Consider the following 22,779-nt stretch of genomic DNA (forward strand, 5'->3'; position numbering starts at 1 on the left):
CGGCTATTTCTCCCTCTGCCCTTCTCTGCCATCTGGATGTCTGGGAAGAGAGTTTATATTCCCTGTGGTGAGGTGGTGCTGTGGATTGGGTCTCAGATGGCCTTGCTATCCTCCTGATCTCCCTGGTTTCTATTCTGGGCAGCTAGTCGGCTGTGGTGCTTGCTCACCAAGCCTGCAGCAGTAAGTGATCTGTTCTTCTGGTGGGGCAGGAGGCCAGTATCCCTTCCTTCATGATTTGTCTCCACCTGGGCTCTAGCCACCCCTCTAAGGTGTAACCGAGACTCACAGTTCTGGCTAAAAGTTCCACAAAGTTACTTTGTCCAATGATCCCAACTCTCCAGGTGGTTCAATCAGCTACTTTCCAAGGTCCCCATCGGGCAGGGGGAACGGCTACATATCTTCTAAATCACATGGTAGCTGGTAGACTCTTTACTAACTCTGTATTGCCATTTTTACAATAGTCCAGTGTTGGAGCACAGGAAGTCTGTTCAGCAATTATTTTCTCAATGCACTCAATGACAAGTAAGCCCAGCTTTCTGCCCTTTCAAGTTCTCTCCCAACTCCCTCCAGCATTTCGGCAGAGATGAAACGTCACCTGTGTCTGACCTTCTTTTTGTCTCACAAGTCCCAGGATCAGGAGGGCTTTTTTTTTTCTTTTACTATTCCATGACTTCTTTCTTCTCAAAATATCATTCCTCCTCTTCCTTGGGCCATATTTGCAGTTTGATATTTTATCTTTTAAAAATTATTGGAGTATAGTTGATTTACAATGCTGTTAGTTTCAGCTGTACAGCAAAGTGAATCAGTTATACATATATCTACTTTTTTAGATTCTTTTCCCAAATAGGTCATTACAGAGTCCTGAGTAGAGTTCCCTGTGCTATACAGTAAGTCTTTATTAGTTATCTGTTTTATATACAGTAGTGTGTATATGTCAGTCCCAATCTCCCAATTTATCCCTCCCCTGACACTTCCCCCCTGGTAACCATAAATTCTACACCTGTGACTCTATTTCTGTTCTGTAAATAAGTTCAACTGTACCTTTTTTTTTTTTTTAGATTCCACATATAAGCAGCATATGATATTTGCCTTTCTCTGTCTGACTTACTTCACTCAGTACGACAATCTCCAGGTCCATCCATGTTGCTGCAAATGGCATTATTTTGTTCTTTTTAATGGCCGATTGTAGTTTGATATTTTAAAAATATCGTATTTCATGTGATAAATGTAATGCCAGGGTGAGAACAGATTGCTATGGATTCAATAGAAAGGTGTGGAGGTGGTCCCAAACTACTCTTAGGATGTTAACAGTAGGCTTCCTGGAAGAAGTGCCATTTAAGCTAAAACCTGAAGAACACACAGGAGTTAGATAAAGTGCAGATGCTGGATAAGAGTTTAAAAGGAACACATGCAAAGGCCCAGAGGCAGGAGAAGGACTTCTAATTCAGAATGTCTTCAGCATAGAGTATTAAGGAGGCAGTAACAAAAGAGAAAGCTGAAATGGTAAGCTGTGGTCACATCATGAAGAGCCTCAAAAACCTTGTTTAGGAGTTCTGACTTTATATTAAAAGCAATGGGGGGAAATCCCTGGTGGTCCAGTGATTAGGACTCCATGCGTTCACTGCTGAGGGCCCAGGTTCAATCCCTGGTCGGGGAACTAAGATCCCGCAAGATGCGCGGCTTGGCCAAAGCAGGGGAAAAAGCAATAGGTGGCTTGTGTTTTAAGCAAGGAGGGTACATAATCAAATTTATGTTTTAGAAAGATCACTGTGTTTGAAAGAGATGCATGCATATGAAGGAGGCAAAACTAAGGGCCATTTTGCTCCCCCCAACTCAGGGATTAGCCACCATCTTGAATTTCAAAGAATATGCTAGAAAAGTCACATCAGCATATTTGAATGTTGAAGAGATGGATCCTGAAGGAAGGCAAAAGGATGAATAAAAAAGAGAGAGAATAACTGATGGCAGCCAACATCCTTCAGAGGTGGGAAGGAATGCTGAGAGACCAGAGAAGAGACCCCTCTTTCATTCTGAAAGGAAGGGGAGAGGAAATGATGGGTGAGATGTAGATAAGCTGACAAACTTGGTGGAGTTCTTTTTTTTTTTTTTTTTTGATAATGAAGGAGGCAAAATCATAGCCATCTGCTCATGAAAAGGAAAGTGGCCAAGAAGGAGTATGGCAAACACTGTTGGCTGACTCAGTGTGGTTCCCAATCCCCATCTGCCCTGTGGCTTTCCCTCTAGGAGTCGAAAACACTGGCTTTACTAGACACACCTGCCACAAGGAAACATAAGCAGAATTTTGCTGGGGTTTCTTGGAAAGCTTTCCCTTTTCCTAGTAGAGGACATGGCCATGGCTGGAGTCCCTCTTCCTCTCTGACTTGACCCCAGATGCCATTCCCAGAGCTGGGACAGCTCTCTTGCATATCTGAGAAAATAAGTATGAAGGAAAGGCCCAAAGAAGTGCAGAGACAGCAGCCAGACAAGTCATTGTTCAGCTACTGATTGACAGCTAGCAGCAGCTCGCCTCCAGATTTTTGGTTGCAAAGTCTAATTTGTTTAAGCCATCAAAGGTGGATTTTGTATCCAGAAGCATTCCTGATACAGGAAGTTTCAAGGACAGTGACAAACATCTGACCTGGTCTCTGAAGAAAATGGCAGAGAAAGAGGGAACATAGGATTATAGATAATAATACAGGCTCAGACGAAGTGAAATTCATTTAAAAAACACCAATTTCATTTTGGAGTATTTACTATCTGTGGAAATTCATCAATTTGATGGGGTGCTAATATGCTAATTTTATGAAGGTTACACCAAGTCATATTAATTCTCCAGTTAGATAAACTAGCACCTTCTACTTATTAGGAGACCTATGTAAGTGCAAGATAACTTAGAGTACTCAGCGACACCCTTTAAAGATTCATTATTCTAAGATGATATGATTCACATTACTGTCTGGTGGAGAAGTTCAGATTATTCACACTGAAGACAATGTAATCTTGCAAAGTTTATGGCAGAAGCAAGTGAAGAAAGACGCTTCCCTCAGAATACTTGATTTAGATTCTGTCATTTTATTCACATAGTACCCAAAAAACTCTTTCCATGATTAAGCAGTAATTCACAATACATGTATCTTTTGAGGCATTTGCTGCTTTAATAGATGGCTTGTTCCTCTCTTTGATTACAAAAAGAATGAGACACAAATAAAAAGACTCCTACATTTTTAATAAATGAAAATGTATAAAACTCAATGCTTATTCATATTTACTAGAGCTACAAAGTATAATCACTATCAGAAATTCTATAATTAAAATTTGTATTCTCCTCTCCCCTTACTAATCTAATATTTATCAATATTCTAACTAAGCAGAGCATGTAATCCCACATTTGTCTCAGGAGTTACTCCAAGCACTAGATAAGACTGGATTTTCTGATAATGAAACATTTACACTTCATGAGGAACAAAGAAGTTCACCATGAGGCCTATCTTCCCTTCTCCTTCTAAGGACTTTCATTTCTCATGGTTGCCTCCATATTGGGTAACGGTGGCACCATGGGAGACACGACAATCCATGTATTCTTGTAATACATACAGAATTTTATTAAGAATCCCTGGAAAGGGGGACATTATGTTATATATTGTCAGAATACTTTAAAAAAATACTAGTCATTTACTTTTTAAACAAGAGAATCTGATTGAATTAAATGTGGGTTAAACTCAATGGACTCTTTAAATTGAACTTTAGTGATTTTCTCATTTGTACAAGAGTATCAAAATCCAAGGTCTTAACATCATGATAAATTGTCTAGAAACTCACTTACTAAGAATGCATAAGACCCTGAAAAGGTTGTCCTGTGATGCCTGAAACATGTTCACAGCTGACTTATGCCAGAACAGAGGCCATGAAGAACTCTGAAGGATAGTCATCAGCTGTTAAGGGTTCCCATTTCCAGGTAAGTACGCTTCTCCATTATGTGCTGCACTTACCAGGTAACATCAGTCTTGTTTGGACAGTCTTTTCTTCATCTTCCTTATTTCTTTATGTTAAAGTGATCATCAACTTTATATAAACACCCACAGATAACTGTTCATTATTAGAACACTCATCATATTTAGGCCACTTCCTGAAGACATGTAGAGCAAATCTTAATGCTTTCACTGAGATATTTCCAATATAAATTGTAAAGGAGATAATTTTTTTTCCTACACAGGAAATTACTTAGTATCATCAACAGTATGTATAGATGATATTATACATCAACTATACCTCAATTTTAAAAATTGAAACAAAACAGTATGTAGGTTCTCAGGTTTTCGTAAGAGATGAGTAAAGTCCCTTTACTCACCTGCTTCCTAACAATGACCCTGGACATTTCAGCTTAGGTCTTGAGGTATATACTCTTTTGGGTCTCCTCAATCCTATTCTCATATTTTGAATCTGGTAACAGAAAATAAAACGGGAAATTTATTTTATTTTATTATTATTGTTTTTGGCCTCACCACATGACTTGGAGGATATCAGTTCCCTGATCAGGGACTGAACCCAGGCCTGCAGCAGTGAAAGCATGGAGTCCTAACCACTGGACTGCCAGAGAATTCCCAGGAAATTAAAAAAAAAAAAACTGATTTAATCTTTGGTCTAATAACTCCAATGTGCAAGTAATGAAATGGAGAATACCCACTTATATACTAACTCACACACTCCTTCTCAACAGGGAAAATGGACTTGTCTAAAAAGGAACACACTAGTTCATTATTTGTGTTAATAATGGAAACAGTAGAACATGTCTGAGAGTATCTTTTAAAGAGTTGCACTAGGGATAGAAATCCGATTTAAGCTTTAGAATCTCAATCATATGAACTGACACTGTACTGAAAAGCAGAAAAGCAAACAATGCTGACAGAAAATATTCTACATTCTCTCCTGTGGCTTTTACAACCTTTGAAAGGAAATTGGTGCCCACTGAAACTACCGATTTATACTAAAGGAGTATTGGTGCCTTGTGTCTGCTCCCCTGTTGAAAACGTTCTCAGTAAATGCTTTGACTCCCTCACATCACTGATGGGACTTTTTCTCCAACATGTTTTTTCCTATGTCTGAGAAGATTCGAGCTCTGACTAAAGGCTTTCCCACATTCATGACATTTGAAGGGTTTCTCCCCAGTGTGGGTTCTTCGATGTTGAATCAGGATTGCACTTCGGTTGAAAGCCTTTGCACACACGTCACATGTATAAGGTCTCTCTCCACTGTGGATCCTCTGATGTAGATTAAGGGCTGAGCTCTGACTAAAGACTTTCCCACATTCATCACACTTGTGTTGTTTTTTTCGAGGACGGTTTCCCTGTCTTCTTTCAAACTTTCTATCTTGTTCACAGGTTCCACTAAATGTGAGACTCTGGGAAGCATTCATTTGAAGAGTGTTAGAAACTTTGTAATGCAGCTCTTTGCCTGAAGAAGTCTTTTGCCTTGAAGCTGATTTCACATTTATAGTTCCGGTGTCTCTATCTGAAATAGTACATGGAAAAGCAAATGTAACCAGTTCTCTGTTCAGAAGGAAGGAAAACGAAGGAGAATGATCCAAATGAAATATAGATAGACTATTTTTTAGCTGGCATGTTTGAAATACAGCATCACAATGTGGAGGATGGAGAGGGTAAGGCAGAAAACACTGAGAAGATCAAAAGGTGAAAGAGAAGGTTTATATACTGATGAGGCGGGCAACTATAAAGATGAAAAGCTCTGTGCAAAAGGTAGAATGGTGAGTAGGGGTAAAAAGATACATTAGAAACTGAGGAAAGTCTGGAAGAAAAGAAAGGGCCTAAGAGATGAGGGATTATTGGAGACGCAGAGGAGCGACTGAAGGAGAGGAATTAAATGTGGCGGTGGGGAGCAAGAAGCAAGATTTAGTACAAGAGTATCAATAAACAAAAGTCATACAAATAAATGAATCAGTCTTTAGACCTTGGGGTCCCTCAAAAGGGCCTCAGGGACTGCCTGACGGCGGAAGAGGTGAGCTGACACTGCTTGTTCCTGCTTTAGTCAGAGTAGCTGTGTCTTCATCTATTTAATACATTGCAACTCCGCATAAAATTTCATTGAGAAGAGGGCCATGCTGCTTAAAAAAAGGTTTGAAAATCCGGATGGAGACGATGTCAAGGATTCAAAAACCTGAACGATATTATAAGAATCTCTGAGAAGGAAATGAGGACAAAATACTGAGAACGTGCATTGGCAGGATATATAATGGTGGAAGTTCCCACAGGAACAGGAGGCAGCAGGGGAGACTGGAGACCGCTTACAGAAAGCAGCCTAGATGTGTGTGATGGCTGGGCTGAGAGGCCACCTTCCCACCCCCCCACCATGAACTGAACCCTGCCCCTCACCATTTTGTCTTAAGGTGTGAAGCTCCTTCGAGGCCGACTGCAGTTGCTTTTTTGTGGGCTTAAGCTGGCTACATGGTGTCTCCTGAGTGACTTCACAAGTTGGTAGCTTCTCTGCAAGCATGTCCTCATTTCGTCCAAGAAAGACCTAGAAACAGTTTGGTACTAACTGAGGCTGAAGAAGGGAATCAGGTTGGGACTTGAAAATAAAATAACAGAGAAGAAACTATCCTGGGACACAGGAAAAGGGAGGAAAAAGGCAGAGGCGCGTTCTGTTTTCTGGCACAGCCGGGAGTCCACTCACCACACTCTACATTTAGTTGTGCTGAGAGGGAGTACAATTTGGGAGCTCTAACCCCAGTGATGTGCCAGAGCTCCTGACTCAGCCTTGTCCCTCATGCCCACAGCCCCTTCTCACCTGTTCAGCCGCCCTGTCATGCTCTTTCTCCAGCTCCTCCAGCATCACCACGGCTTCCTCTCCACTCTCTGGTCGGTTCTCTTGAAACCAGGCCTGCAGCTCCTCCGGCAACATGGCCAGGAATTGCTCCAGCACCAGCAGCTCCAGGATCTGCTCCTTGCTGTGCACCTCTGGCCTCAGCCACTGACAGCACAGCTCGCGGAGCCGGCTCAGAGCCTCCCGGGGCCCAGGTGACTCCTGGTAGTCAAACTGCCTGAACCGCTGGCGGTAGGTCTCTGAGCTGTAGTAGCTGCTCCAGTGGCGGCTGGAGGTCATATTACAGGCCTGCCCTCCCTCTTCCACCTTCATTACCAGAATGCAGTCAGGGTCCCCTGAAGTTTGTGGAAGGAGTTTTGATGTCTCTCTCAATTTTGCAGACATTTGGACTGGGAATAGCTCAGAACTGCTAGGCTTTAATCTTCAAGAAGGTGAAACTCTCCTTATGGACACTCCTAAATATGATTAAAGAGACAAGTGGAAACAAGACAGAGACAAATGCTTCTTAGAACGATACAACTAAGATTAGAAACATAAGACTGTACAGAAAGTGCTGCCCTTAATCTTAACATAAACCATGCTTTCAAAGAACACTTCCTTCTTTAAGAGAATCAAAGAGCTCAGAGGCATTAATTTATATACATGAGTAATTCGCAATTTATTCTGAAAATCATGCACACGAGGCTGACTAAATATCACAATAAGAGATCAGCCAGGGTTGCAGAGGAGCTCCTGGAGAACAGAAATAAGGGAAGGCTGAGGAAAGTTATGACTCTGGGTCAGCCTCGAAGAGCCAGTTAATTTTTTCTAGACTGCTGCAAGGAGCTCTAAGGAATAGTCTCACGAGAGAAGTACTTTTGCAAAGATTTTTTTTTCGATGCTTACTAATTTTTAAAACAATATTACTTTGGCATTAAAGGGACCATTCAAAAGAAAAAAGCATATTCCTCTATCTTAATGTATTTCCATTTTTTCATGTACATGTCTACTGCTCATCTGTGACATCCATATTGTTTACTTAATTATCTCTTTACTGTAGAATATTTAGGCTGTTTCTAATTTTTACTATTATAAACAATGCTGGGCAGCACATTTTCAGAAAATATACTATTTTTCTCCTTTCAAATTATTTCCTTCAAAGATGTCCCAAGGACTTGCCTTACTGGGGTCAAAGGAAAAGGGACAAATATCTTGCTATGTATTATCAAATAGATTATAGAAAATGCTGTATCAAGTCACAGTGTCACCAGCAACATAGTGATGTATGGGGGCAACAATTTCTCCAAGTATCGCTAACTTGTTAGCAGGAAGGGGATGGGAAGACACTTTCCTTAGTAGCATTTTAGTATATATGTATCACTAGTAACTGACAACTAATTTAAACTGTTATATGTGCCCCTATTTTTCCTCTCTACCATTTTTTTCCTCACTTCACCGAGAACTCTTCTAGGCACTTAAGACATGGCGGTGACCCGAACGAACAAAGCCTGCGGCTGCATAAAGCTTATATTCTAGCCCGGGAAAGACAAGGTTACCAAACAAATGACACAACTTTATACAGTGCTCCACAACTGAAACGCAGAGAATTTACTATGTGCTAAGCACTCGTCTAGGGATCTTAATAAATATAAACTCATTTAAATCCCCACAAAAGCCCTGTAAGGTTCTTTTCATCCCCACGTTGAGGAACCCGCCTGGGCAAGCTCAGGTAACGAGACCAAAGGCAAAGGAGCAGGGCTGGGGTCTGAGCTCAGGCCATCCACACCTTCTATGGTGCTGCGCGGTCCAGAGCCGGTGGCCGGGGTCCCAGCGCAAAGAAGGAGCAGCAGACCCATATGATCCTGAGCCGGAACCGAATCTGGGATCGAGACTGGAGCGACAGGTGGGGTTTGAGGCCACGTGTCTGGAGCCGTCTAGGGGAGTTACACGGAGGGCCCCTAGGCTAAAGCATCCTCTGGAAGTCGCAGGAGTGGCCACCGGGACGCACTTTGCGTCTCCCGCACCAGGAGCGGAGTCTGTGCCGGGTCCACAATTGCTCTCAGTTCCACCCAAGAGACCAAACCCCCAACACCGCGCGAGGGTCCGTAACGAACCCTGTCCCTGGAGGGGAGGTTTCGCCCAGAGTCCCAGATCCGGGGGTCTTTCCCGAGGGGACCGACTCTCCCTTGTAAATACCTCCTCTGCTGAGCCTGCTCCCGACGGTCCCGGAACACCTTCCTCCACCACACGGCGCCGCTCCCGGACTGGGACCCAACTCCGCGAGACCACACGAGGAGAATGGGCGCAGGGGGAGGGTGCGCGGGAGGTCAGGTAAGCGCGCGGAGGGTGATGGGAGGAGGTCGGCTTGGGGGCGGGGGTCAGGCGCCACGGGGTACCCGGACAAGGAAAGGGGGTGCACGCACGCGCTGTAAGAGGCCAGGAGGTGCGGGGACGAGGTGGAGGCCGCGGGGAAGCGCCGGGGGCGTGAGGAAGAGGTAGCCGGGGTGGGGGCGGGGAGGGGTATGAAGAGGGCGTGCGCGGGCGCGTGTTGGGAGTGGTGGCCGGCGGCCATCCCTTCCCCATCCCCCCGGGTGACGGTCGCTTCTCCCGGAGGCCTAGCAGAGCGAAGAGACCTCAACTCTCACCTCCGGCCTAGGAAGGACGACCCCACGTTTTGGGGGAGAAGCCGGGGAAGCGCCCAACAGGACGCTGCTTCCGGTCCTCGCGGCGGGGAGGGGGCGGGGCTCGGGATGCCGGAGACGTTGCCATGGAGAGGAGCCCAGGCCCGCGCCTCAGGCTTCCAGAGAGGTAGCTCTTGGACTGCGGGGAAGAGCGAAATACCGACGGATGGGAATTCAGTTGCTCGGGATCCCCGTTCAAAGAAACCAGCATTATTTTTTCTCAGAGTACTTTTACTTACATTATTTCGTTTACTCTTTCGATAACCCAGTACGGTTATCCCCATTTTACAGGGAATAAACCCAAAGTTTCTGTGACTTGGCCAAGGTCACGGAGGAGACTCCCGGGCTTTCCACCGCTACGCACAACTTTCTGTAATACCATCTGCGCTCCTGAGGCTGGCTACGCTCCAAGTATCGTCGTAAGAAATGGGTTTGACCCTCCCAAACTCACCCCGTGTTTTCACAAGAGAACCTAATGGCGCTTGAAAAGGTGTGAACCCGCGCACGCACATATTTTGGCACTAATATATACATATATATGTCCTCAGATAATCTTGAGTAAATTTAAAAATAAATTTGAGGCTAACTGAGCTACAAGGCCACAGCCCCACATATTGGCTCCCTCCTCCACCCACTTTCCCTAGGGACTCTTGGAAATATACTTGTAGAGGGAAGTAGGGAATCAGGGAGAGGACAGCAATGCTTGAAAATTAATAAACGACAATAAGAAGAAAAAAACCCTTTTGGTATGAGCAAACAAACAAAAAAGAAAGGTATATTAGTAATGGAGTCTGAAGTGATGAGAGAAAAGGCTGGTTTACTCAGTCTATGCCAGACCTCGGGGATTAGTGGAGAAACTTGCATCTTAATTAACCTACAATGGTATTAAATTTGAAGAATTTATTTTTTTAAGAAATTCTTGCTTCTACAGCGTTATTTCATGGGATAAGATGTTTTGCTGAGTTAATTGCTAACACAAATAGCAAGACAACCCAAAAGTGTACAAGGGAATGTATTTATGGTGATGGTGGGTAGGTTAAATGACTCAAGGCAATGAGGAATCTGAAACAGATCCTCAAGAGCAATCTTGGCAGTGGTGTGAAGTCATAGAAGGTGGTTTAAGGAGAAAATGGACAGCAGTCAAAAGCTGCAAGGAGAATAAGGAACTGTGAAAAGCCATGTGATTTGGCAGGAAGTCAGAGGTGAGTACATCAGCTAGGATTCTACCAAATAGCTGGACCCAAGAACCTAAAGTTTCTTTTAAAAGAGGGAGGTTGGCTTCCCTGGTGGCTCAGTGGTTGCGAGTCCGCCTGCCGATGCAGGGGACACGGGTTCGTGCCCCGGTCTGGGAAGATCCCACATGCCGCGGAGCGGCTGGGCCCCTGAGCCATGGCCACTGAGCCTGCATGTCCGGAGCCTGTGCTCCACAATGGGAAAGGCCACAGCAGTGAGAGGCCCGCATACTGCAAAATAAATAAACAAACAAACAAATAAATAAAAATAGAAAAGGGAGGCTTCCCTGGTGGCGCAGTGGTTAAGAATCCGCCTGCCAATGCAGGGGACATGGGTTTGAGCCCTGGTCCAGGAAGATCCCACGTGCCGTGGAGCAACTAAGCCCGTGCACCACAACTACTGAGCTTGCGCTCTAGAGCCCGCGAGCCACAACTACTGAGCCTGTGTGCCACAACTACTGAAGCCTGCACTCCTAGAGCTCCACAACAAGAGAAACCACCACAGTGAGAAGCCTGCGCACGCAATGAAGAGTAGCGCCTGCTCGTCACAACTAGAGAAAGTGCGCATGCAGCAACGAAGCCCCAACGCAGCCAAAATAAAGAAAAGAAAAAAAAAGGGAGCAAATATAAAAGATTGCTTGTAATAAATAGTTCACAGTAAGCTTGATAAAGGGCAGGTTTTTGTTTGCTTTTTTTTTTTTTTATGTTTGGGTGGAAAGAAATTAACAGGAACAAGCTCCTAGTAGAGCAAGCATCTAGCTGTATACCAGATGCATGGTAAACACTGGGAATTCAGATGTGAGATACAGATTCTTTTTTTTTTCTTTTTTTTAATTTATTTGGCTGCGTCAGGTCTTAGTTGCAGGCATGCAGGATCTTCGTTGCGGCATGCAGGCTTCTCTCTAGTTGTGGCTCGCAGGCTCCAGAGCATGCGGGCTCAGTAGTTGTGGTGCTCCGGGTTAGTTGCCCTGCGGCATGTGGGATCTTAGTTCCCTGACCAGGGATCGAACCCGTGTCCCCTGCATTGGAAGGTGGATTCTTAACCACTGCACCACCAGGGAAGTCCTGAGATACATATTCTTGCTCTTTAGGAACTGATAGACTAATTAAGGAGAAGAGTATATAAACTGACTATTCCAAACAAAGTGGCAGATGTTCTGATGGAGCTACCTACAGGATGCCACAAAAGCACAAAGAAAGGGAGGTGTTGGGGAGAGCTGAGTGTTGATACGTTTCAGACTGAGGGACCAGAGCAGAAAGTTTAGATTTGTTGGATTGAAGGATGTCAGAACATGAGTGGCTGCGGATGAGGGTGAAGAAGTAAGCAGGGGTCTAGTTTTGAAAGATTTGGCAGGCCAAGTAAAAGGCTGTGAACTAAAATTTTAAGCAGGGTCTTGAGCGAGTGGTTCAAGCATATCTGCAATTCAGATACAATCCTGGTGGCAATGTGAAAGATGGGTTTGAGTGGAGACCAAACTGAAGGTAGGGTGACCAGCTCTGAAGCTATTTCAAGGTTCCAGGCTGCAGCTGATGGAGGTCTGAACTAGTGCACAGCGGGGAGAGGATGGAGGCAGATTCAGGAAATATTTGGGAGGCTGGTGTTTGTTGGATGGTAGGCTGACCATTGGGTGGATAGTGCGTCATTAAAGAAGTTTTTAAAAAAAAACAGTATGAGTAGGTTTGACAGTGGCTTATGTGGACTTTTGAGGGGAGTTTTCAATAGCCTGAATCTGAGTCTGAATGAGATGCTTTAATCAATACCATACAATCACACCAAACAAAATTGGACACTTTGTGAGATTATGTGAAAGTAAATATCAAATGTGCTCTATATCTGAATGCTTCTCCTATATAGTAAACTCCTTGTAAATTTCTTCTTTTTTTTTTTTTTTTCCCCTGCGTGGCGCAGCTTGCGGGATCTTAGTTCCCTAACCAGGGATTGAACCCACGCCCTTGGCAGTGAAAGCTTTGAGTCCTAACCACTGGACTGCCAGGGAATTCCCTCCCTGTAAATTTTATAAGCTACTTGTAAACACAGTGAAGGAAGAGGGCAATCACTTCATTTGTTTATTTTTTTAATTTTTAAATTTTATTTATTTTTGTATACAGCAGGTCCTTATTAGTCATCAATTTTATACACATCATTGTATACATGTCAATCCCAATTGCCCAGTTCATCACACCCCCCCCCCCACCGCTTTCCCCCCTTGGTGTCCATACATTTGTTCTCTACATCTGTGTCTCAGTTTCTGCCCTGCAAACCAGCTCATCTGTACCATTTTTCTAGGTTCCACATATATACGTTAATATATGATATTTGCTTTTCTCTTTCTGACTTACTTCACTCTGTATGACAGTCTCTAGATCCATCCACATCTCTACAAATGACCCAGTTTCATTCCTTTTTATGGCTGAGTAATATTCCATTGTATATATGTACTACATCTTCTTTATCCATTTGTCTGTCGATGGGCATTTAGGTTACTTCCATGACCTGGCTATTGTAAATAGTGCTGCAATGAATATTGGGGTGCATGTGTCTTTTTGAATTATGGCTTTCTCTGGGTATATGCCCAATAGTGGGATTGCTGGATCATATGGTAATTCAATTTTTAGTTTTTTAAGGAACCTCCATACTGTTCTCCAGAGTGGCTGTATCAATTTACATTCCCACCAACAGTGTAAGAGGGTTCCCTTTTCTCCACACCCTCTCCAGCATCTGTTGTTTGTAGATTTTCTGATGGTGCCCATTCTAACTGGTGTGAGGTGATACCTCATTGTAGTTTTGATTTGCATTTCTCTAATAATTAGTGATGTTGAACAGCTTTTCATGTGCTTCTTGGCCGTCTGTATATCTTTGGAGAAATGTCTATTTAGGTCTTCTGCCCATTTTTGGATTGGGTTGTTTGCTTCTTTAATATTGAGCTGCAGGAGCTGTTTATATATTTTGGAGATTAATCCTTTGTCCGTTGATTCATTTGCAAATATTTTCTCCCATTCTGAGGGTTGTCTTTTCGTCTTGTTTATGGTTTCCTTTGCTGTGCAAAAGCTTTGAAGTTTCATTAGGTACCATTTGTTTATTTTTGTTTTTATTTCCATTACTCTAGGAAGTGGATCAAAAAAGATCTTGCTGTGATTTATGTCAAAGAGTGTTCTTCCTGTGTTTTCCTCTAAGAGTTTTATAGTGTCCGGTCTTACATTTAGGTCTCGAATCCATTTTGAGTTTATTATAGTGTATGGTGTTAGGGAGTGTTCTAATTTCATTCTTTTACATGTAGCTGTCCAGTTTTCCCAGCACCAGTTATTGAAGAGGCTGTCTTTTCTCCATTGTATATCTTTGCCTCCTTTGTCATAGATTAGTTGACCATAGGTGCGTGGGTTTATCTCTGGGCTTTCTATCTTTCTATCTATCCATTGATCTATGTTTCTGTTTTTGTGCCCATACCATATTGTCTTGATTACTGTAGCTTTGTAGTATAGTCTGAAGTCAGGGAGTTTGATTCCTCCAGTTCCATTTTTTTCCCTCAAGACTGCTTTGGCTATTCGGGGTCTTTTGTGTCTCCAAACAAATTTTAAGATTTTTTGTTCTAGTTCTGTACAAAATGCCGTTGGTAATTTGATAGGGATTGCATTGAATCTGTAGATTGCTTTGGGTAGTAGAGTCATTTTCACAATGTTGATTCTTCCAATCCAAGAACATGGTATGTCTCTCCATCAGTTGGTATCATCTTTAATTTCTTTCATCAGTGTCTTATAGTTTTCTGCATACAGGTTTTTTGTCTCCCTAGGTAGGTTTATTCCTAGGTATTTTATTCTTTTTGTTGCAATGGTAAATGGGAGTATTTCCTTAAATTCTCTTTCAGATTTTTCATCATTAGTGTATAGGAATGCAAGGGATTTCTGTGCATTAATTTCGTATCTTGCAACTTTACCAAATTCACTGATTAGCTCTAGTAGTGTTCTGGTGGCATCTTTAGGATTCTCTGTGTATAGTATCATGTCATCTGCAAACAGTGACAGTTTTACTTCTTCTTTTCCAATTTGTATTCCTTTTATTTCTTTTTCTTCTCTGATTGCCATAATGACATTATAGAGACGTTCACTCCTCAACTTTCTACTCACCTTCATCACGACATTCCTCATCCCAGCATATTTGCTTTCCACCGTTAAAGGCTTTTAGTGGTGTGGCTCTGTTTCCATCTGTGCATAGAACCATTTTTTTCCTTGCCCAGGGTGTGTGAAGCAGATGTGTTAGAGACAAGCTGCCGTATTTCTATAAGGATAATAGGTTAGAAAGTCAAGAAATTTAGTTTTAGAAATAAAAAGCAATTTGCCTGCAATGGAACTACGGTTTCCAGAGAGTGGTGGATAGAGTGCGTGCAGCAAGTCCCAAGTGTGGATACACATTGAATGGCTATGAGAGTTTGGATGTGTCCCTTTGTGGAAGATACGAATGAAGTACCAAATTAGGGAAACAACTAAGGAGGCATCCCAAACTGAGTTCATGTTCTTCCCCTTTTACCCTCAACTGGCCCCGCTCCCCCAATTCCTTGCTTTGATAGTGAAAACTACTGTTAAGTCCATGTTCCAGGCAAAAATCTTAGAATTCATCTTGGACATTTCCCTCTCCCTCATTCTACTACACCCAGTGGGTCCAGAAGTCAGCAGAGGGACCTGGTTCATTCCCTGACTCTGCCACAAGCTATCTGTGGGCAAGTTCCTGCAATTCTCTCCTCATCTCCTCATTTATAAAATAGGGATCATAGTAGTCATCTCATTGGATGAAGATTAAATAAGATAGTGTACGTAGGTAAGTTCCACAGGTGATTCCAGTGGACAGTTGTATCAGTTTCCTGGGGCTTCTATAACAAAGTACCACAGAATTGGTGCCTTAAAACAACAGAAATTTATTCCCTCACAGTTCTGGAGGCCAGACGTCCAAAATCAGTTTCACCGGGCTGAAATCAAGGTGTCAGCAGGGCAGCACTGCCTCTGGAAGCTCTAGGGGAAAATCCATTTCTTTCCTCTTCCAACTTCTGGTGGCTGCCAGCATTCCTTGGCATGTGGCTGCATCACTTCAATTTTCAAGACCAGTATCTTCAAGTCTCCCTCTTCCTCTCTCTTGTAAGGTTAAATGTGATTGCATTTAGGGTCTACCTACCCAAAAAATCAAGGATAATTTCCGTATCTCAAGATTCTTAATTTAATCACTCCTGCAAAGACACCTTTTCCAAATGAGGTAAGATTTACAGGTTCCAGGAATTAGGATCTGATATCTTTGGGGGCCATTTTTGGGGAGATCTGCCACAACAGACAAGGTTGAGAATCTCTATATTAGGTAGATAAGGAACTGCCTCAAAAGGAAAGCTTTGGAAAAACAAGCATTTAAGAGGAGAGTTCTAAGCCATGGTCTATGGGCTCTATATCTGTGTGCCCAATGTGGTAACCACTAAATACATGTGGCTAGTTAAGTTTAAATATAAACTAATTAAGATTAAATAAAATTAGAAATCCAATTCCTTGGTCACATCTGCCAGTTTCAAATGCTCGTAGCCTCATGTGGCTCATGGGCTACCATATTGGACAGCACAAATACAGAACATGTCCACAATTGTAGAAAGCTTTAATGGACATCATTTCTCACCCCTGAAATATGTTTCTACATGCATATGTTCACTTTTCCGGGGACAGGGTCTAACAGAATATACAAGTTACCAACACTGACCAGCCTGTTGATGTGTTTTATTGGCTCACTGTTTTAAAATTGAATTGGTTCCTAACATGGACATTTTGATTCAATACATTTTTTTTAAAAAATCACACTGCTTCTTTTGAAAAATTGAAAAATCTAGGAATACTGGTCCCGCATTCCCTCAGAGCAAACATTTCCTGGACAAAGTATCTGCTACCTGCTTTAGACAGATCATGCTTTCCCCAGTTGCCATTGTCCCCACCTGCCCCCTGCCATTTCTATCACTAGTCTAGCCCCTACAGGCTAGTGGAGTTTGAGGCTTCTAATCTTCATCTTCTGATTCTCAAAGACGTCCAAGATTATCACTTCTCAAACTTGAATGTATCAATACATACAGATCACTCGGGGATCTTGCTGAAATGCAGATTCTGGTTCAGTAAGTTTGAGGTGGGGCCCGAGTTTCTGCATTTCTAATACATTCCCAGGTGATGGTAATATTTGAATAGCAAGGCTCTGATGGAATCTAGAATCTATTTTCTGTCAATAGAATAACTTAGTGGAGAGCCAAATTCAGGCTGCCAGAGACATGTTCTGAATATTGGAGAAGGCACAGCACTAGTGGAAGTACTGAACAATTGGTAAATGAGGCTTCTTCCCCATCTTTAAGACGGCTCCTTTGGTATGTAATAGTGAATTTGTACCAGTTAAAACCCAGTGTAGTTGTTCACAGATACGAGTGGAGATGTTTTTAATTGTCCACTCAGCAACTGTTTTTGAGGTAAAGGCTGCCAAGATACTTAGCATAAATCATTTTACCAAAACATCTGAAGAGGGGATTCCCTGGCAGTCCAGTGGTTAGGACTCAGCGCTTTCACTGCTGAGGGCCTGGGTTGGATCGCTGGTTGGGGAAACGAAGATCCCTCAAGCCTCAAGGCGTGGCCAAAAAAAAAAAAAGTCTGAAGATGATCAAACAACCTGAAAATGATACACATCTCCCCAGTGTGGATTCTTTGATGATCAATTAGGGGGACAGAACTTGTCCCCAGTGTGTATGCTCTGAGGCTGAATAAAGGTTGAGCTCTGAGTAAAGGTTTTTCAAGAAAATGTCCCAGGACTGAAAGACAAGAATTTACAGATCAAAAGGGCCAGCCCTTTGTGTACTCAACACATGGGATGGAGACCTATATCATTATGGAATTTCTCAAAATTTGGGAGAAATTTAAGATCCTAAAAGCTTCCAGAATCTAACAGGCCACAAACTAAAAATTGAAAAACAAGATGGTATTAGACTTCTCAGTTTAGAAGGTGATAAACAGTGCCATCAAAATCTTGAGAAAAATTATTTCCAATTAAAGTCCTGCTGGGAAGTTCCCTGGTGGTCCAGTGGTCAGGACTTAGCGCTTTCACTGCCGTGGCCAGGTTCAATCCCTAGTCGGGGAACTAAGATCCCGCAAGTCGTGCGGCATGGCCAGAAAAATAAATAAATTAATTAAAAAATTAAAAAAAAAAAAAAAAAAAACCCTGCTGGATCATTATGCAAAGCGAGAAAAAGGGCATCTTCAGGCATGCTAAGTATTAAAAAAAAGTTACCTTCCTTGCAGCCTTTTTCAGGAGACTATTGGCTGTCTACCAAAAAGAGAGTAAACCAAGTAAGAAGTTATGAATAGAGGATTCAACACAGGAGATAATTAAGGAAATTCCCAAGAGGGCGATGAAAATGAGGTCCCAGGTGGCAGTCGGAGTTAAGCAGCAGAGGGATGGAGAGCTCAAGGAACATGACTTCAAGGGGGAAAAAAATGGTGCAATGGAGTACTGGGTGTGTTTGTTTTGTTATGTTCCAGTGTTGAGATTTATACTCTGGCTGAAAGTCAGTGGAATAATTAGTGGTAGATGGATAGAAGACTAAACAAAGGGGGAAAACAATGTTATCATTTATCATTAGATCCAGGTAAACAAAATAGTATATAAGAAATTTAATTATAGTATATCAGAAGGCTTAGCTATGGATAATATTTATATAGTCATAATAATGTAAACACTGAATTCTGATCTAACCAAAATATGTTAGAAGTATATTGGGAGGATTGGGGTTGCAGGGAGGAGAATCCTGTGTGATGAAGATGCCTGTGGATTTATAAGAGAGCTAAGTCCTTATCTTCCATAATATGAGCTTAGTCAATAGTAATTAAAATGAAATATCAAGAAGAAATAGCTGTATTAACAAGTTATTTTTAAAGTGTAAGTAAATCCCCATAGAAACAGCTATAAGAGTTGAAGGTAGATGCAGTCCTGGGGAGCAGGGGATGGGGAAGGGATTGCCCTTGTCCATTCTAGGTCTTGTAGACCAATTTGACTTTTCAATTATATGTATTATGACATCAGTTATAGAGAATAAACTATAATTGCACCTCCCATCCCCTTTAAGCCTTCTGTATTGAGGCTTCCACCCTCACCCCCTTACTAGTCTTCCCTGTTGCCAAATCTAATTCACTTGTTTTAGTTCTCATCTTCTCAGAATTTCCCATAATTAACTACGGTACCTCTTCCACTTTGAACTCTTCATCCTTCATTTTCACTACTCTTCTCTCTTCAGGTTCTCTTCCTTCTTCTGAACACTCTTTACAGTGGTTCCTCTTGCTCTGCAATCCCACATATTGAGTGTTCCCCATTGTTCTGCCTTTGGTTCCTGCACTTTTCATGTTGTAGGCTCTGTGGGCCAGCTCATCTATTTCCACCTGTAAGGCTTCACCAACCATCTCTAAATTAATCAGTTCCAATTTACATCTTGAGCCTGATCTTTTCCTTGAGGCTCCTCCCCACAGAGCTGAGTGCTTATCAGACATTACCACTTGTTAAGTCAGACAGAGAAAGAGAAATACCGTGTGATATCCCTTATATGTGTAATCTAAAAAGAAATGATACAAATGAACTTATTTACAAAACAGAAACAGACTCACAGACTTAGAGAATGAACTTATGGTTACTGGGGGGAAAGGAGGAGGGCCAGGGATAGTTAGGGAGTTTGGGATCGGCATGTACACACTGCTATATTTTAAATGGACAAACAACAAGGACCTACTGTATAGCACAGGGAACTCTGTTCAATGTTATGTGGCAGCCTGGATGGGAGGGGAGTTTAGGGGAGAATGGATACATGTATATGTATGGCTGTCTCTTTGCTGTGCACCTGAAACTATCACAACATTGTTAATTGGCTATATGCCAATATAAAATAAAGAGCTAAAAAAAAAAAGCATTACCACTTGTTTGTTTTACTGACACCTTAAACTAAACATGAGTTACTCCTCACTTCTCCCACACTCACCTCTTTTTCCTCCTTATCTATTGAACTAGCACCACCATCCACTCATTCCCCACAGTAGAAATCTGGAATCTTCCAGATATGTCTATTTCACTCATGTACATGTCAGGCAGTGTCTGTGTCCCATTCATCCTTGGGCTCTCTGTGTCCTTTATTCCCTTTATGGTGGCTGGCACATTGATCTCTACTTAATTCATGCTCCATAGATGCAGGAATAAAAAAGAAGAGGATCAAATTGATAAAAGGGCCAGTTTCCCACTAGCAATGGGATTATGGGAGTGGACTGGAAACGATATGAAATTTGATGTACACTGGTAGGGGGAGTCCAGGGTAAGGTCTGAAGGTGATGAAGGACGAAGTCAAAATGTTAAATCTGAAATTTAGCGAGAAGTGTTCAGATGGATTTAAAGACATAGTTACCAGAGAAGACAGATAATCCACAAGGAGAGCGCAGTGGGTCAGAGAGCTGCTACAGGTACAAATATTGCAATAAAAGCATAATGGCTTCATGACAGTTTAATGTGAAGAGATGAAGATAATATATTTCATACAGTACTGAACATCCATGTCTGGGAAGACAGTAAAACCCAATGAGAGGAAGATAAATGGTAGAGTTTCACAGCCTGCTGTAACCTTGGGTGTTTAGCACACTGTCTACGTGGAGTCTTGCTTCTTGCCTTTCTCCCGAAACATGGGGCTCCAGGTATTCATTTATGAGTTGGTTCTCTACAAACTGCAACTAAACATTTGGTGCTGTATTAGTTTCTTAGAGCTGCCATAACAAATTACCACAAACGGTGCCTTCAAACAAGAATTTGTTATCTCGTGGTTCTGGAGGCTAGAAGTCTGAAATCAAGGTGTTGGCAGGGCCATACTCCCTCTGAAGGGTCTTTGCCTCTTCCTAATTTCTAATGCTTGCTGGCAATCCTGCATCACTCCGATCTCTGCCTCTGTCATCATATGGGCTTCTTCCTTCTGTGTCTAAGTGTGGCTTCTTGTCTCATCTCCTTTTAAAGGATTCATTGGATTTAGGGCCCACGCTAATCCAGTATGACCTTATCTTAACTAATTACATCTGCAAAAAATGTCCATTTCCAAATAACGTCACATTCTGCGCTTTCAGGTGGACATGAATTTTGGGAGGACACTATTCAACCCAGTTCAGTGCCTTTGCCTTTTAGCAGTTTATTGCAATTCACCCTTCTTTGCCTGCTCTGTAAACCTGAAATTGGCCTCCTAAATATTTTCCCTTTACCCACAAACATGATGTTACGATTTGTCAGTTGGGGGCGCTGGAGAAACGTTGCGGGAGGAAGGGGTTTCCCTTCCCCGTTCTGGTGTGCTGGCTCAGCTTGTGGCTCTCCAGAATCCAGCAGCAGCTCTCCCTGCAGCAGTTTTCTCCTGCATCCTCTCAGGCAGTTTCGTAGCACACTGCCTCTAGTGAGATACTCCCTTGCCCTCTAGAGGGAAGACTTCCAGCAAGATCCACTACCATGGCACAACAGTTGACTCCTTTCTATCCAGTGAGCCATGACTGCACTGCAGAGGAGGCTCCTAATCAAGTAAACAAAATGACAGACTTGGTATATGTAAGTCAGTCCCTTACCCCAGTCACCCCAGTCACCCCAGTGCTTGCTTTACGGGCCATAAACAAAGTGGCCACAGTGGCAGGGATGGAGGCTATGCATGGGCTAAAAACACGGACTTTACCTACCCAAGACTGACCTGCCAATCATTACTGCTGAGTGTCTAACCTGTCAACAGCAGAGGCCAAAGCTAAACCTCTCCAATGGCACCACTTCCCATGGGGACCAACCAGCCACCTGGGACAGATTGATTACATTGGACCTCTTTCTTCATAGAGGGAGAAGAGATTCATCCTCACTGGAATATTCATGACTCTGAACATGGATTTGCCTTCCCTGAACATAACACTTCAGCCCCACCATCTGTGCACTTATGGAATGCTTTATCCATCATCTTGGTATTCTGCGCAGCACTGCTTCTCATCAAAGACCTCATTTCACAGCAAAGGAAATAGAGCAATCTGCTTAAGCCCATGGAATCAACTGGTCCTACCACATACCCCATCACCTGGAGCCGTTGGCCTAATTGAAAGTTGGAATGGATGATTCAGTTGTGGTGCCAGTTGGGAGACAACCCCCCCAGAACCATGGGGTTCTGTCTTACAGGGTAGAGTATAGGTTTTGAATCAGTGACTGTTATATGATGTTCTCTCTCCTGTAGCCAGAACACATGGATCTGGGCATCAAGGGGAGGAAGTGGGAGTGGCTCCTTTCACTCTTAAACTCACTAAGAAGAAATGTTCTTCCTTCCCCAGAAACTTTGAGCAATGCTGGTTTGGAAGTCATAGTCCCCAGGGGAGGAATGTTTCCACCAGCAGACACAATGGTTCAATTGAATTGGAAAGTGAGAATGCCTCCTGGACATTTTGGGCCTCTTATACTATTCACCAACTGGCCAGAAAAAAGGGGGGAGGTTACTCTAAATGAGGTACTTGAACTTGGGCTGCTACTACACAGTGCAGGCAAGGAGGACTATGTCTGAAACCCAGGGAGTTATGTGGGAGTGCTTCTTAGTACTTCCATGCCTAATAGCGAAAGTTATTGGAAAACTACAGAAACCAGGAAAGGCAGGACTGAAGACTCAAACCCTCTTGAGAGTGAAGGTTTGGGTCACTCTGGTAAGTAATGAACTCCAACCAGCTGAATTTCTGGCTGAGGATGGGGAAAATGTGATGTGGACTGGGCAGTGGAAGAAGGAAGAGATGGGTACCATTGACAGCCTCATAACAAAGCACAGAAATAATGGCAGTAGTAGCTTCGTATATATTCTCATTACATACATGTGTGTTTATTGAATATACTAAACATTTTCTTCTATCTCCTTTCTATTTTTATGTTACATACATGTAGTTGAAAATTAACTTTACAATTTATTCTTTAGGTGACAGAATATTCAGTGGGACTCCACCTGAATTTGAGGAGTGATTCATATAACCATTGATGGATATGG

General features: G+C 42.7%; 1 protein-coding gene across 3 annotated transcripts; it reads right to left on the reverse strand.

Moving 5' to 3' along the window:
* Positions 1-3,052: 3,052 nt before the first annotated feature.
* ZNF396 (zinc finger protein 396) lies at positions 3,053-9,606 on the reverse strand. 3 transcript variants are annotated; one of them, XM_082640570.1, is made up of 4 exons: positions 9,462-9,606; positions 6,802-7,292; positions 6,387-6,531; positions 3,053-5,508 (listed from the first exon to the last, which is right to left on the reverse strand). In XM_082640570.1, exons 2-4 carry the CDS (start codon positions 7,219-7,221, stop codon positions 5,054-5,056), a joined length of 1,020 nt encoding a protein of 339 aa, XP_082496696.1. In that variant the 5' UTR covers positions 7,222-7,292; positions 9,462-9,606; the 3' UTR covers positions 3,053-5,053. The 3 variants fall into 3 exon arrangements, with proteins under 3 accessions (XP_082496696.1, XP_082496697.1, XP_082496698.1); XM_082640571.1 differs by lacking the exon at positions 9,462-9,606 and adding an exon at positions 9,013-9,454; XM_082640572.1 differs by lacking the exon at positions 9,462-9,606 and adding an exon at positions 8,603-8,671.
* Between the last annotated feature and the right edge of the window lie 13,173 nt (positions 9,607-22,779).

The sequence above is a fragment of the Mesoplodon mirus genome (assembly GCF_964341445.2).
Source record: "Mesoplodon mirus genome assembly, chromosome: 13".
Classification (NCBI taxonomy): Eukaryota; Metazoa; Chordata; class Mammalia; order Artiodactyla; family Ziphiidae; genus Mesoplodon; species Mesoplodon mirus.

Bases quoted from the DNA above. Each gene is read 5' to 3' on its own strand.
- ZNF396 (XM_082640570.1), bottom strand. From the start codon at position 7,221: ATGTCTGCAAAATTGAGAGAGACATCAAAACTCCTTCCACAAACTTCA. The intron at 6,532-6,801 runs GTGAGAAGGGGC...AACTGTTTCTAG, and splicing joins ATGACAGGGCGGCTGAACAG to GTCTTTCTTGGACGAAATGA. The intron at 5,509-6,386 runs GTGAGGGGCAGG...GTACTATTTCAG, and splicing joins TCACACCTTAAGACAAAATG to ATAGAGACACCGGAACTATA.